The sequence below is a fragment of the Gracilinanus agilis genome, chromosome 1 (assembly GCF_016433145.1).
Source record: "Gracilinanus agilis isolate LMUSP501 chromosome 1, AgileGrace, whole genome shotgun sequence".
Lineage (NCBI taxonomy): Eukaryota > Metazoa > Chordata > Mammalia > Didelphimorphia > Didelphidae > Gracilinanus > Gracilinanus agilis.
Genome location: NC_058130.1, coordinates 135,981,842 through 135,997,714, shown reverse-complemented (window position 1 = coordinate 135,997,714; position 15,873 = coordinate 135,981,842). Strand labels below are relative to the sequence as shown.

The 15,873-nt window shown below is 40.1% G+C and overlaps 1 protein-coding gene across 1 annotated transcript in view; it reads right to left on the bottom strand.

The window, feature by feature from the left end:
• CLCN7 (chloride voltage-gated channel 7) overlaps positions 1-15,873 on the bottom strand; it is a 47,026-nt gene that overhangs the window by 5,587 nt on the left and 25,566 nt on the right. Inside the window, exons 10-22 of the mRNA XM_044657468.1 lie at positions 13,700-13,793; positions 12,762-12,826; positions 11,527-11,643; positions 10,890-10,944; positions 10,021-10,081; positions 8,944-9,082; positions 7,398-7,491; positions 4,643-4,812; positions 2,735-2,786; positions 2,353-2,480; positions 1,360-1,445; positions 662-791; positions 121-180 (exon numbers count right to left, since the gene is read on the bottom strand). Of these exons, the coding sequence (XP_044513403.1) occupies positions 121-180; positions 662-791; positions 1,360-1,445; positions 2,353-2,480; positions 2,735-2,786; positions 4,643-4,812; positions 7,398-7,491; positions 8,944-9,082; positions 10,021-10,081; positions 10,890-10,944; positions 11,527-11,643; positions 12,762-12,826; positions 13,700-13,793 (1,251 nt within the window). The remainder of the gene's footprint in view (positions 1-120; positions 181-661; positions 792-1,359; positions 1,446-2,352; positions 2,481-2,734; positions 2,787-4,642; positions 4,813-7,397; positions 7,492-8,943; positions 9,083-10,020; positions 10,082-10,889; positions 10,945-11,526; positions 11,644-12,761; positions 12,827-13,699; positions 13,794-15,873) is intronic.

Sequence of the window (15,873 nt, the reverse complement as noted above, 5' to 3'; positions counted from 1 at the left end):
ATATGTGAGAGAAACTGCCACAGCAGAAAATGGGGTATCCTTTGCAAGGTCTAGAAACTTCTACACCTGGCTTTTAGGACTCTGATGGCATTTGAAAAAAATCCTTATGAATAACTATACCTTATGTTTCAAGAGAACAATCAACTGGGAGCGCAGGATCAAGCCTTGTAATCTTGCTGGCTGCAAAAAAAAAAGAGAGTATCTTTTAGTCTACATGTGCTGCTCAGAAGCACGGTTTAGAGCCTGGATTATTTTCAGATTTTCTGCTCAGGAAATAATGCGCCCAGGCTTCAGGGACTTAAAGGAATGGCTTGACTCCTTTCATCACTTCCTTCTCTCCCATTCCAGGGGCCATAAGCCGTGACAGAATACACAACGACTATGGCAATGAGCTAGCTAAGAAAATACAGAAATGAAAACCCTCAGCTCTTACTTTATCTAACTTCAATTCTAACCAACTTCAGTCTGCCCCAAATTAGTGGAGGCTGTTTGTTCCCCTTCCTACTAGGAGTTACCCATATTGTGACATGAAGACAGTCTTCCTGACTATTCATCCAATATAAACTTGTCTTCTTTCTAAGGGGAAGGGGTTGAAGACATTTATAAAGCTGGATGCCATTTCTTTCTCTTTTCCCTCTCCATGGTAGTATTTGTCCTTTACCTGGGCATCATCGGAGTACTCCACCACTGGGAAGCCATTGTGATTTGAGGATGTGTCACTGAGGACATCCACTATAACTCCAACTTTCTCTTTTCTTCGTAGACAGGTAACTGGTGTACTCATCACTTCTCTAAGAAAGCAAATTTGAGAAGGAAGAACATGGCTCAGCATGCAGCTATGGAAATAGCCATCACTCAGACCACTGTTTCTTAATTCTGTCTCAATTTCAGAATATTTAGGGAAAAAAGATGCTTCTTTTAGTTGCTATCAATTTAATTAATGGCACTTTCTAGGCTAGCTTCAAGCTATAGCTATAGACTCAATCTCTCTCTCCTGGATAACAATGACATTTCCACTATTTCTCTGAATTGTAGGGTTGCTACAAATAGAAAAGCAAAACCCTTTCTAGAAATGTCATGTTTCTATCTCCTCACTTAAAAGAGGCAGACTCTGTAACACCAGGACTTACCAACCCTGGCCCAGATAAAAATCAGAAGAGGGATAGTTGAAGGGTTTTTTTGAAAAGTACATTTTTGCCAGCAGAGGTACTAACTCACTTCCTTGGGAAGTGTATATATTATCAGATATGGCCTGGGTCATTGATGTCTTGATCATTTTGTTCTAGGCTAAGACCTGTAGAGAAAGCCCAGGGAGGAGATCTTAGGGATGATGGTGCCAGAAAGAAGGTCATTCATTACCTGGCAGTGAGTGAGTGTGAAGTAACCGGAGCTTCCCAGTGGAGGAAGGGGACACTCTGCAGCTGAATGTGCATATCATAAAGGCCCTGAAAAAAAAAAAACAGGACAAGAATGATATTCATTTGTACCTTCTCCCAAGGGAAAGACACTTCAGGGTCAATGTCCTGCTACTGACCATCTCTACTCATGCTTACTGTCAAACCCTTTATTTTTCTTGTTGCTCCTGAAAAGCTCCAGCCAAAATCTCATTACCTACAAGAAGCCTCTCCTGGTGTCCCTTGATGCTGGTACATACCTTCCCACTTTGACAATTATAAGCCTACATCTTGCCTGTGTTCAGCAGTTTGCATGTTGTCTCCCCCACTGGACTGTAAGCTACTTGAGGGCAAGGACAATTTTTACTTTTCTTTCTATTCCTAGGACTTGATTCAAAGTAGGTGACCAATAAATACTGGACTGACTGAATGACTCCATCCTATCCCCTTAATCCTGGTCACTCACTCCAAACCGTCATCAGGATGAGAGCCACTAGAGTCTGTTTAAATATTAATCATCTATTTAGCCTGTATTTTTCCATGTGAGGTGAAGAGGGGGATCATGTCCATTCCCACCAACACAGAACTTGCAGGAGAGAAGAATTCAGTGACTCCTCTAGCAGAGGTGGAAATCAGAGTACAGCAGAAACTCTGGATCCATGCACTGCTGCTTTCTAAAGGCTGGTTAGGCCTGCTGGGTAAGCAGACAGAAAGGATTCTCCATTATTTTGGGTGAAGATCCTTTCTCTGCAATCTCTGCCACTTCTGCTCTGTAGAGGAGAAAATACTCTGCCATACTGTGGAAAAGGCACCAGTGTTGTTGGCTCCTATACTCAGGCCATTTGGCTAATAAGAACTCCCCAGATTATGAGGGATTAGAAAAGAACCTCTTGTTTGTTTGCATTGCATAACACAGTCCAAATATGCCCATTTTTCTCATTCTTCTCCCATATCAAACCTCAATAAAGAAGTCTCCAACAATTTTGGCTGTCATCAAAACCAACATGATGGGGAAACCATAAGTCACATTGCTCGTAGCCTCCATCATGATGACTGTCAGGCTTAGAGTCATTCTCACAATGCCCCCTGAGGAAAAAAAAGGGAGTTAGTGCATCCCTACATTTTCAGGTCAAAATCAATTCTTCTGAATCCTTTTATTCTTCCATGCCAGACTTGTTAAAGTTTTATTACATCAAGTCTCAGTTCTCTCTTCCATATGTTTCTGAGTTATGGGGAGACCAAAAAGCTAAGTTACTCCCTTCTGACCTTTTGTGCTAAGAGTTCTACCCCACTTTCCTTCCTTAGAATGCACTCCTGTTAAGGCAAAAGACATGACTCACCAAGCTGGGCAGCAGCTCCCATCAGTGCATACTTGCCAGGGTCGGCCCATATCTACAATGTGAAGAGAAACATATGTTAGAGAACTGGTAGATAAGACCACCCACTCAAAACTATAGGCTTCATGTCCCAGGCTTCCTAATGCCTGGCAAAAAGGCAGAATGATCAACAAATCCAAACTTTGGAGAATCTTGTCTGAGATAAGAATGGATTCCCTAAGCCAGGAGGACAAGATCACATTCTCAAAATTTAATTTCTACACCTGAAGTCTTGCCTTATTATCTACCCGGATCTTGATACTTAAGAAGCTTACTTGGGTGGTTACATAAACATTAATCCTTGGAGTCAGGAGGACCGGGGTTCAAATCTGGCCTCAGAGACTTCCCAGCTATGTGACCCTAGGCAAGTCACTTAACCCCAATTGTCTAGCCTTTGGTGCTCTTCTATCTTAGAATTAGTACTAAGACAGAAGGTAAGGGTTTAAAAAAACCCTGTTTATGAAGTAGCATTGTTCCCCCAATCTGTTAAACCACTATTGCCCAGTTAATGGAGACTTTTAGCTAAAAGATGCCAGCCAGTCTAAGGACTATGTGGAATACAGAAACATGGGAAAACTGAAGACTTAGCTCCAATGTCCCATTCTCCAGGGAAGGCCTCTCCTGTGCCTCTTGGATGGCACCTCCCCATCTAAGGTTATCCTCTGTCTGTTGTGGATGTGCCTAATTGCTCTTTGAGGGCAGGATTGCTTTTCTTTTCTTTGTACCTCTAGTGCCTGGCACACAGGAAGGACTTAAGAAGGCACAGACAAAAGAATGATATATATGGAGTAGTTAGGTGGCACATTGCCTAGAGCACCAGGTTTGGAATCAGGAGGACCTGGGTTCAAATCTAACCTCAGACACTTCCCAGCTGTGTGACCCTGGGCAAGTCACTTAACCCCCAATTGCCTAGCCCTTGCCCTTCTGTCTTAGAGTTGTTACTAAGACAGAACGTAAGGGCTTAAAAAAAAAAAAAGAATGATATATACAGGTTGGGGGATGTCAAGAGAGGGTAGATAAGGAAAGTCCAGATTTATGAATTCTTCAATGTGGTATAGACTCCTGGTATAGACTCTATTGAGGCAAACCTGCAACTAATCTCTATACTGGATTGTTGCTCAGGGGTTCAAGAGATAAAGTGATTCTCCCTTATTTACACTGTCAGCACGTCAGAGGCAGCACTTGACCCCAGGGCCTTCTAAGTGTAAAGCCAGCTTTCTACCCATTATGCCATAATGCCTCTCCTATAATCACTATAACAGTAAAAATGAAGTCAACATGGAGAGGCAACAAAATGCTGGTCAAATACAAAGGCCAATTGTAGTGCCATGCTGTCAAAGTTTAGGGAACATATCTCATTTCTATTAACATCAACCATTTGGAGGGATTATACTTTATGAGGATTAAAAGGGGAATGGATGTTTATTGGGAAGTTACTGGGGGAGAGATAACAAAACATATCAATTAATTCATGATTATTTTTTGAAACCCTACCTTCTATCTTAGCATCAGTTCTAAGACAGAAAAGCAGCAAAGGTTAGGCAAGTCACTTAACCTTGATTGCAGTTGGGGTTAAGTGACTTGCCTAGGGTCACCCAGCTATGAAGTATCTGAGGTCATAATTGAACCCAAGTTCTCCCTGACTCCAGACCTGGAGCTCTATCCACTGTGCTATCTAGCTGCCCCTCATACCAATTAATTTTTCAAAAATAAAAGGTATTACTCCAAGCTATACACCAAGTACTCATCTGAGATTCCAAACTCTTTGGGAAGCATTAAGAGGCTACTTCAGATTGTATCTATTTTCCCCTCTTATGTGTGATTCACCTTAAATGTTTCATTGCCCATACCCAAGACAAGGGAGATACTCACTGCAGCACTGGTAAGGTAGGACAGTGATATGCCAAAGAGTCTTCCCCAGGCAGCACCAATGAGAAGGGATGGAATGAATACTCCAGCAGACACAGTGAGCCCATAGGTCCAACAAGCCAGCAGGAAATAGACCAGAGTGAACAATCCTAGGGTCATGGGATTGTAGGAACCTAAGGAAGACAGGAGATGCAGAGAAGTCAGACGCATTATATACCTCTCCTGAGATTCCATGCCTTTGATCAGCACTGGCTCTAACTATTCCCATAAAACACAAAAACAAAACAAAATGGCACATTACCCCACCCCCCCTCCCCCAAAAAAAGGAACACTGAAAGCTCTGTGTGAATACTGCCTACCAGGAAAGGGTAAAGAGCAAGATGAACACTGGAATCCTACTACTTCACAGCTCATCTTAAACTCTATTCTGATCATCCTGATCAAGACTGCTGAAAAAAGCTTGATCCCTAACCACCATCTGCTAGTTACTTCATCTGTTCTCACAGCATGCCCAAGGGCTTTTTCTAGGACTTTTACTCATCTTCAGCATTCACGGGAAGAAAAATAATGGTAAAGCTCTCTTTCTATTTTATAGATGGAAAACTTGAGGCAGAAGACAACAAAAGCAATGTGTGAAGCAAAAAGTCGACACTAAGGAAGACAAATTCAAGCTATACAAGTCTTAGTCCTCTCCTTTCCCAATACTGTTCCCTTATTTCAACTACCATACCCCAATCTCAAGTCCTGACACCATGTTAGCAGGTAGTTTTTTTTGGCTATTCTTTAAAAGTACTGAAGAAATATCAGACAAAGGTGGCCGATGGGAATGGTCACTAAGCCTACTCACAAGCTGGCTGTCACAGGTAGGCAAAGTTTCTGCTTACAGTGACATGTTGTTTTTGTTTGTTTGTTTGTTTTTGTGATTCATGTAATAACATTCAAAGTCTTTGTTATATACAGATTATTTATCTGCAAATTAAGTCTATAAATCTGATTATGAAGACAACACATATACACATACAATTTCTGCTACAGGGTGACATTTTCCCACAATGACGCATTTGGGACTAGGGGGGTACAGGGGAACCTTTGTCAAAGAGGCAGCAAGAGGCAGCCTCAGCCCTGTTCAATACACTAAAGGCAGCATGACTGAAAGTTAGCAGAAAGGGAACCTCACCAAGGCTATTTTTCTCTATTTCCTCACTGTTGGTGAATTAGAACTCAGGAAGTTAATGTAAAACCCAAATAGGAATCTTCCATGGCTCAGATGAAAAAACAAGCTATAAAAATGATTATTTCAGATGCAGACATCTGGTTGCTGGCAGCAACAGAAGAGCTTTTCCCAGAGCTTCTAGAGGGATGTGGGTATCCCATGTCATAGTCAAAAACATATGGGAAACATCCTACAACATTCAGGCTTGCTTCTTAGGATCTTGATGAGAACAACAGAAGGGGGACTGCAGATGGGCCTTACAAGTAAAGTTGAAATTGGACAAGCAACAGAACTCAAGATCTACTGAATTCTGATGGCATTTGTTACCCACTGAGTAAATTGTAGGCAGAGAAAGTTAGGTACAGAAATGGAAAGAACTCGCCAAGGACACAACTCAGATCAGAACAGAGAATCTGGGCTGTGACAGTTCAACTACTAGAAACCCAATTTGATTTCCTAACTAATATTTCAGAAAAAGTAAATATTTTCATTTTATATAAATATATAATATTTACATGGAACAACTCTGTAAGAAAAAAAGAGGAAGTAAATGACCAGAGACCATGTGGTGTAGGGAAAAGACTTTGAATTTAATGTCTTAGGACCTAGTTTGCTGCTAATGTACTCTTCCTCGCCCTGGGCCAGAGTTTTCTCTCTCACATAGGGCAGACAGACCAGATGGTCTCCAAGGGCCCTTCTAGCTCTAGAGTCCTATGGGTCTTGGGATCATATATTCAAAGTCACAGAGTAAATCAGAGATGGCTGCCCTGCCATCTTCTCTCCTGTCTCACATACACACCACTAATGAAGTTAAACAGAGACATCCTGATTTTTCATTAAATGTTCAGTTGTCAGAGAAAACAAGACAGAGTCTTGTGATCTTGATTTGGAACATTGTTTTGACTTAGGGAATTTGCTTAGTATTCTGACCAAAATGAAAATTCCAGAAACAATTCACAGAAGGTAAAGTCATTTAGGAAAGTAAAATCCTAGTAAATGATGGAAAGACCCAAGAGCCTCCCAAAGCAGATCAGTCCTCAGGAAGGAAGGAAGACAGTCTATTAAACTGACTAAGCCTGTCACTCAACAAACACAAAAATACATGCCTACAGTTCTTTCCCTGAACCCCCACCCAACTTTATCTCCTTGTACACCACTGCCTTCCCATGGTTTTTTCTTTTCCATGTGGTTAACAAAAAACCTTTCTTATAAAACTGAATAACTTGAATATTTTCTCCTCTAGAAGCCAGTTCTGCTCATTGTGGATCACATGTATTGGACCTATCATATTATATCTAAGGACAATGACTCAATTCCCCATGAAGACTCTGGATTTGAGGGTCAATGTTGAAGCATTCCCTCTTCCTCCTCTTTTTCTACTAAGTTCTGTTCATAATCTGAAGGGCTAGTGCCAAGCAAAAATCAAGAACAGTTCATATATAGCCCGATTCTCTCGCCAGCCCTCCAAATCAGTTACCACCATGGGAAGAAATGTAGGCTAAATTTTGATTCTAGCTTGATGTCATGTTGATACAAGTAACAGACCTGGGGGGTCATGAAAAAGACTGACAACACTTTTCTCTGGGGTATTGAAGAAGGCTGCAGCCATTGAATTATATTCTCCATCTGCACAGAACAGCTGTAAGATGAAAGACAGAAAAAGAAATGAGATCTCTATTAGAATATCCGGAGTAAAAACAGATTATTATCTTCTCCAGTAAAGGTGGCCTCACAAATTTCCCCAGAATGAACAAACATAACATGGTCAGCTTTTACTACTTTGAAGATCAGTGAAGAAACAAGGCCTGAAGTCAATATCTAATCTTTCACCCAGGAAATAGTATAAGGCTCACAGGAATATAATTAGTACTTTTTGGAGGGCGTAGTAAAAACTGATCCTTTCCCTAATTCAGTTTCATGAGGCCATACTCATGAGTCAAGATGAGCCTGGCAGAGAATAGATTTCTAATAGCTCATAACTATAAGGAGTGTCTCTAAATCAATATTTTCTGATGCTAATAATATCTGAAGCTTTCAAAGAATTCAATAAGGGAGAGCTTAAAGGCAACCAGACCTGAATTCTATACTTGGACTCCTGTGGCAGTTGCTACTGGCACATTTACTCTAGTGTACTCACAGGTGAGAGCTAAGTATGTTCCTGGAGCCTTTAATCACTTACTTTTACTTCTTACAAAGTCATTTTATTTTATTTTTTTCATTGATCAAGACCTATTTCCATATTATTAATATTTGCACTAAAGTGATTGTTTAGAGCAGTGATGGGCAAACTATTCCCTGCAGGCCAGATCCAGGCCGTAGTTTGCCCATTACTGGAGTCTACATCCTCAATCATATCCCCATCAACCCATGTGACCAATAAGTTGTTTGTCTTCTGTATTTCTACTCCCATAGTTCTTTCTTTGACTGTGGATAAGACCCTCAGAAATGTCTTGTATCATTGCATTGCTGCTAGTAGAGCAGTCCATTACATTCGATTGTGCCACAGTATATCCATCTGTGTATAAGGTTCTCCTGGTTCTGCTCCTTTCACTCTGCATCAATTCCTGGAGGTTGTTCCAGTTCACATGGAATTCCTCCAATTCATTATTCCTTTTTAGCACAATAGTATTCCATCACCAATAGATACCATAATTTGTTTAGCCATTCCCTAATCGAAGGCCATTCCTTCATTTTCCATTTTTTGCCACCACAAAGAACATGGCTATAAATATTTTTGTACAAGTCTTTTTCCTTACAAAGTCATTTTAAAAGCTCCAAAAGAACAGCATTCTGGATATCCGAGACGACTTGCTTCTAATCCTTCCAACCTGCTTAGCTAATGAAGTGATTTCTCATCAAAAACAAAACCGGCCCAATCCTGAGAAGTAAACTAATTAAGAGGAATGTCTTTTCTGCTGGGCAGATGATAACTGACTTCATACAAAATGGAAAATAAGAACAAGTAGAAAGGAAGAGGGAAAGTCCCTGGGAATATCTACCCTGATATAGGCTCTCCTAAGGTCTCTGACTACTTTGGCAATCCCACTAGTGCCATGTTGGATCCCTCCAGACCATAGTTCCAGCCTCCTACCTGAAGTGGGTAAGACATGGAATTCCCCTGAAGTGGCTGGCAATCCCGAGATGAATAAATCAATACAAATGCAACTGTGGCAGTGACTGCAGCCACAAGCATGGCTTCAATCACCTGGAGGCAAGGGCGGTGTATGTACCTGTGGAATCAAAACATCTTAATGTGAGTCTTTCTGTATTAATGACTGAATTGCCCAAATTATAAGTAAGAAATCTTCATTTGGCCACTCAGAAGGGTCCCTAAGGGGAAATACCATCTTGATGAATTATCCATAGTGAGTTATTCAAACTTCCTGCCCTCCTCATCCTTAATATCAACCAAAATTAGGACCAAACATAAACAAGAATATGTATGAATGTAAAATGGGTATCAAACTATATTCAAAAGTCAAATATGGATTATTTTGGAATTATCTCTTCTTCTGTAAATTAATGAATATGCTAGGATGCTGACTACAGGAATTCTACAGCAATGCTCAAATATAAACCACACCCTACCAATCCCCACTATTAAGTACTCTAGTTACTTGCCTTTGCTAGATGGAGAATTTGGTGGCAACACAGCACTAAGCAGTAACAACACTGTTCCCTTTCTCAAAAGGATTAATTTGTGTGCAAACTGTGAAAGTCCCTGGGCTATATTGCTTGTCTTAATGTAGCCAGAATATCAATAAGGAGTTACACTCTCTGAAACTGGCATCAAACCCTTTGTCTTATTATCCAAATAGTGCTGTATTTAACAAGTACAGGAACAGAAAACATCAACTCTTCTTAAATGTATCAAGACAAGAAAAGACTCTAGGCCCCAGTTCCCCTTACTAAATTAGATTTGGGTAAATATTAAAGAGAAAGCACTGAGGTCACTGCCTACATTTCCATTTCTCATGCCTTTTTATCTCTCTCCCAGCCCCCTAATTACTCTGTATTGGTTTTTCCCCTTGAATAAATGAAGCAACCATAGCCACTAAAAAAGACATAGGAATAAGATTCAACTCAAAATCCATGATCAAGGGACAAATCCTGAAATTCCCTGCTCTCTGGTGTTCTTTGAACACAATGCCAATGTGGGACCTTTTACCTGATTCGAAACATTGTCAGCCAATAATTCAAGGCATTGAACACTGCTCCAAGAATCCCACCTATAACCAGGAAGACACAAACAGGAAGAAAGGTAAGCTTTGAAACCTGAATTCCCTATGCTATTAGAAATTTGCTTCATATTTCCCCAGTGAAGGAATCACTTCCCAGAAACTTAGTGAAGGGATCAAGATGGAATGAGGCAAAAAGCATTTTTAAATGGCTTTTCTACAGTACCACATTCTATGAAATAAGAGTTCCTTAACCTATAAAGTTCTTTAATTAAATGGTCTTAGCACATGTTAAACTTAAGTGAGGGTAAGTCCATCATCCCTCTTAGCGTGGGGGAAAGAGTTCCATATTAAAAACAAAACAAAAACCCTATTCATCCCTCTGAATATAAAAACTTACAGCCACAATGACACAGGAATATAATTTTTGCCACAAAGACAAAAAGTAATTTATATCCTTTGATTAGTAGTAGCTCTTTGGAATATATATCTTGGGCACCAGAAAAAAAAACAAACAAGTGATAGAAACCAGTGTGTGTAAGCATACTGCTAAATAACTGGTTCATTCCAGTGTTTTTATTGAGAATCCTTTTTAAAAACTGCTTCACAAAGCTGACTTGTATCTCAGATCTTGGCAGCCTCCCAAGGGCACATTTTTATTCAGGCCAAAAGATACAGAAGGATGCCCCAGAGACTTAAGTAGGGCTCTTGACATTTCAAAAGCCAAGTTTAGAAAGGCCCTTTCCACAAATATTTAACAAAAATAGGATGGCCTTCAGTAAAAATGAGAAAAAAGACTGGCTAGGGGGAAAAAAAACAAAGTTAGATTTTTAATGAATTCATTAAAAATTCTCCTTACCCACCACACCCATGGCAATAAAGATGGGGATCTCATGGATTGTGTATACCATTTTCTGCACAAAGAAACAAGGAAAAAGTGGTTTAATTTTAAGACCTACTGGCATAAACCTTGAGTAATATTCTCCAAATGCCCTCCTCCCCTCCTTGCCTATTGCATCAAAGATGGGAAGAACGATTATCTACCTAGTTTTCAAAGTAAATAAGATGCATCGGCCAGCAATTTTGGTGAAGCACACAAGTAAACGATATCTAAACTCCTAAAATCCTGAGGACATCAAACATACCCCATTTGGTCAAAACAAACCTGGACAAAATGACAGAAATTTACAACTAGAAGAATCCAACTCTTCATTCTAACAACTGAAAAAAACTGAAGTGCAGACAAGCTATTGAAGTGCTCTTGACCATTCATAGTGCTCTTTTTGCTACACTGGTGGGTGATAACTGAATCCCATCAAGACATTGGATTTCACATAGAGGAATGCTTTGTTTCTAGAGTTAGTCTTTTTTTTTTTTTTTTTTTAATCCAGAATCTCAAAAATAGAGGCTCTGGATAGGATTGCAATCCAGGAGCCCAGGAAGGTAAGGAGACAGGATGTGTATGTTAACTGAAGATTTTACATATTAATGTTTACCTCGTTGTCAAATCTTCCAAAATTGATGAGACCAGGGCTAGAGAGATCCCATATGTTTCCATGGTAAATACTTAGAACAAAATTCAAAGTGAATGTAGAAATCATGGAGGCAAAGAACTGTGGAATGAGCAAAAAAACAGGTATGTTGCTAGGAAACAATACTTCAAACAGAGCAGCCTACTCTCTTGTGTCCAACAGACAGAAAGAAGTATTTATTTCTAATTAAGGAGCTGAGTGGGGAAGATCAGGTAGAAAATGAAACTCAGAAGTTTCCAATTTAAACAGGGTGTGGTGACAAGGAATTCTCATGCTTCTCTTTTAGGAAGGGGAGGCTTCTTGGAGCTGGTACTTCAGAACCTATCTGGAAGAATAAGGAGAGGGGTCTGGGTGAGATGAGCAAGGAGGTGCTTTCTCTAGGCATGGGGTAAGGCTTGAAAGAAGGCTCAGAAATAAGCACATGAAGAGTAGATGGGTATGCTGAATCCTAGAGAGCAGAAGAATGATAGGTTGAACAAGTAGGAGAAAAGGGTTTAAGGTGGGCTGCTGAAAGACCTTAAGCTAATTGTGGTTCTTGTAGCTGATCCAAAGGGTAATAAAAGTTATCGTAGAACAGGAATAATGGAGTCAAGGTAATGGGAAAAAGGGATATGAAGATTGTAACAACTGAGTAGAAAGCAAACATTGTTAAAGCCTAATGAGAAGAAACAACTCTAAAAGAGTCTTTGAATCAAATTACACAGTCGTGGAGCCCTGTACAGTTAATAAAAAAATTCAGGATAATCCTGAATCAAATGACAATATGCCAAACACATACTCATATGTTTCTTCCAGAAATCTGTGGAAGAGAATTAACTAACTGTAAAAGGCCTATATATATATATTTTTTTTAAACCCTTAACTTCTGTGTATTGACTTATAGGTGGAAGAGTGGTAAGGGTAGGCAATGGGGGTCAAGTGATTTGCCCAGGGTCACACAGCTGGGAAGTGTCTGAGGCTGGATTTGAACCTAGGACCTCCCGTCTCTAGGCCTGACTCTCAATCCACTGAGCTACCCAGCTGCCCCTAAAAGGCCCATATATTAACACACAGCAACTGCTGAAGACAAATGACTCTTCAAAAAGAGGTAACACTTCTCAAGACACTCTGTAAATGTGTACTTGTCTCGCTGGCAATGAAAAGAAAGACCAATAATCCCCCAGGGGAGCCCATGCTCACGCAAAATTTAGGTCACTTACAATTCTCCATGTCAGGAACTGATTCCAGAAGGAAGCACCTTCTTCCAAACTGAACAGGACTCCACCTGCAAGAACAAAAGCCTTCTAATTCTCTGAACAGATGCCAGTAGGAAGTGGGGACTGCTAAGCCAGCAAATTACAAGGAAATTCTAATATCTACTGCAATCAATCGGCTAAGAACTGCAATAGGATTACACTCAATATTGAAGACAAGGAAGTGGGCATAAATTGACTGATGGGAAAAGGCACATCAATTTAGCCAGACTTTCCTCACTGAAGGTTCCAGGTAATAGGGACACATTAAGTTAAATTTAAAAAAGCATTTATTGGGGCTGCTAGGTGGCTCAGGGGATAGAGAACCAGACTTGGAGATGGGAGGTCCTAGGATCAAATCTGACTTCAGACACATCCTAGCTATGTGACCTTGGGCAAATGACTTAATCCTCATTGCCTGGCTCTAGTATCAATTCTAAAACGGAAGGTAAAGGGCTTTTGTTGTTGTTTTTAAAGAAGTATTTATTAAATACCTACTACCAGGCACTATGCTAAGTGCTAAGAATACCAAAAAACAACAACAAAAAAACAATCCTTGCTCTCAAAGCACTCACATTCTATTGGGGAGAACATGCAGACAAGTAGGTACAAACAAGATATAGACAGGATAAATTATAGTATCTAGTTTTTGTAAGTTTTTGATTTCTTGTCAATGATATATAAGGCAAGGGATGGAATCCAAATATGCATGGAATGACTATTTTAGAAATATTCTTGACTTCTACAATCTAGGTAAGGGTGGTATACAGGTTTCCCAAACCACAATCTACTTTATCAAGGGTTCCTGGGGTTACTGGTGGAAGACCACTTGAGCTGCCCACAATGCATGAAGTATCTATGTGACAGGGTCTACAAAGATTTAAACAAAAGACAGGGAATCTTACCTACAGGGGCCCCAAAAGCAGCTGAGACACCAGCTGCTGCACCAGCTGAGACAAAGTCTCGCTTTTCTGTATCTCTTCGGAAATATTCAAAGATCTGAAATAATAGGAAAAGGTTCTAGATTATCTCCTCAGGTTTTCTTGAAGCAATCCTCTCGGGTAAGGAAGAAAGATTTCTACATACTACCTGACCCAGTTAGTTTACTGAGTATGTCCAAAATAAACACTCATCTATGTCCCTTTTGCGCACAGGGGTCTCAGCACTGTCTCTGTAGTACTCTATCGGGGCTTCCTTAAAGGAGGGAGGGCCTTCCACAAAGTGATTTTAGGCTGGGTGACAACTTGCTCTATCAAGCATCTTCCCATTGCTAAATGGCATAAGAAACAATTAGATCACTATCTCCTCTCTCCTCTTTCTTCTCTCTTCTCCCCCCCCCCCAAAATCACTTTTAATAAAAGAAGTTCAAATGAAAACAACTCTGAGTTTTCATCCTACACTCAACCAGACTGGAAAGGATGACAAATGATAAAAATGGGTGGAGGACAGGCTGCACTAACACATTGCTAGAGGAGCACAGAACTGGTCCAACTGTTCTGGAAAACAATTTAAAACTATACCCCAAAAGTCACAAAACTGCAAAGCCTTAGAAATACCACTACAGCACAACATATATCCCTAAGAGGTCAAAGAGAAAGAAAAAGGACCCACAAGAACAAAACTATTTGTCAGTACTTTTTGTTTTAGCAAAGAAGTGGAAACAAAATTGCTTCCCACAAATCAGGAAATGGCTAAATAAACTGTGATATATGAATGTAACAACATATTATAAGAAATGACAGATACTTCAACAAAATTTGTATTAAATGATAAAGAGTAAAATGAGTGAAACCAGGAAAACAATAACCACAATGAAAAAGGAAAGACTTTATGATTGATTCTCTTCAACTTTGTGTCTTAATCCTGACTTTAAAAAACTGTTAATAAAACATTCCTCCTGTCTGTTGAAAGAGAGATGACAAAACACAGAAGTTACATTGCATAAAAAAGCTCAGTTATGGACATGACGAGTTCCAGGTGGAGCCACATAGCAGGTGAATCAAAATGCTGGAACAGAGCTCAGGGTTGAGAGGTTGGAACTTGAGGTCTGTATTTAGTAGTCGTCCACATAAAGAAGATCATTGAAGAAGGGGGAGGAAATAAAGCCACCAAGGAGGGGAGCAGAGAAAAAAACTGCGAATAGAATCTTGGGGGTCACCTATACTTAAGGAGCTGGAGGGGCAAGGAAGAAGACCACAAAGAAGTAAACCAAGAAGTAGCTGGAGAACCAAGAGGGAGAGGTTCTATAGAGAAAAAAGACTTAAGGAAAGAAAAGGAAAATATCAAGAAGACAGTTGGTTTCTTTTTTTTTTAAAGGCCCCAAAAGGTCAAGGAAGCTGACAACTTAGAAAAGGTCATTAGGTCTGATAATTATATCAGTCATAATTAGATATTTATTAGTCACTGGTAACCCGAGAAAACTATTTCTGCAGAAACGTAGGGATTGAGGCTTGATTGCACAGGGCTGGGGTACAAGTAGGTGGAAAGGAAGTGGGGCCAAAATGTACAAGCTGTTCTAGAAAGTTTGGCAGTGAACGGGGAGCAGACAGATAAGATTATAGCTTGAAGGGGTAGAAGGGTCAAGAGAAAGTTTTCTTAGATTAAAGAAGGCACGAGCAAGGCTGAAAGAAGACAGAGGAAAAGGAGCCTGGAGATAGGGAGACAAATCCCACTTTGCTGAAGAACCCTGTGACATTTCTGTGCCTGGCAAATAAGATTTTATGGTAGTAACAAAATCACTGCTACGGAGTCAGATTAGTGTATAAAATACTGCACAAATAAAACTGACAAAGTTGAATGCCTATATCTAACCCCCCTGATTTTCCTATATAATAAACAGGGCTCAGTGGTGCAGGAGATAGAGTGCTGGGCTTCGAATCAGAAAAACTTATCTTCCTAGGTTCAAATTTGGTTTCAGACTCTAGCTGTATGACCCTGGGCAAGTAACTTAACCCTATCTGCCTTAGATTCCTCATCTGTAAAATGAACTGGAAAAGGAAAGGTGGTAAACCACTCTGCTATCTTTGCTGAGGAATCCCAAATGGGGTCATAGTGTCAGATACAACTGAAAAAAATGACT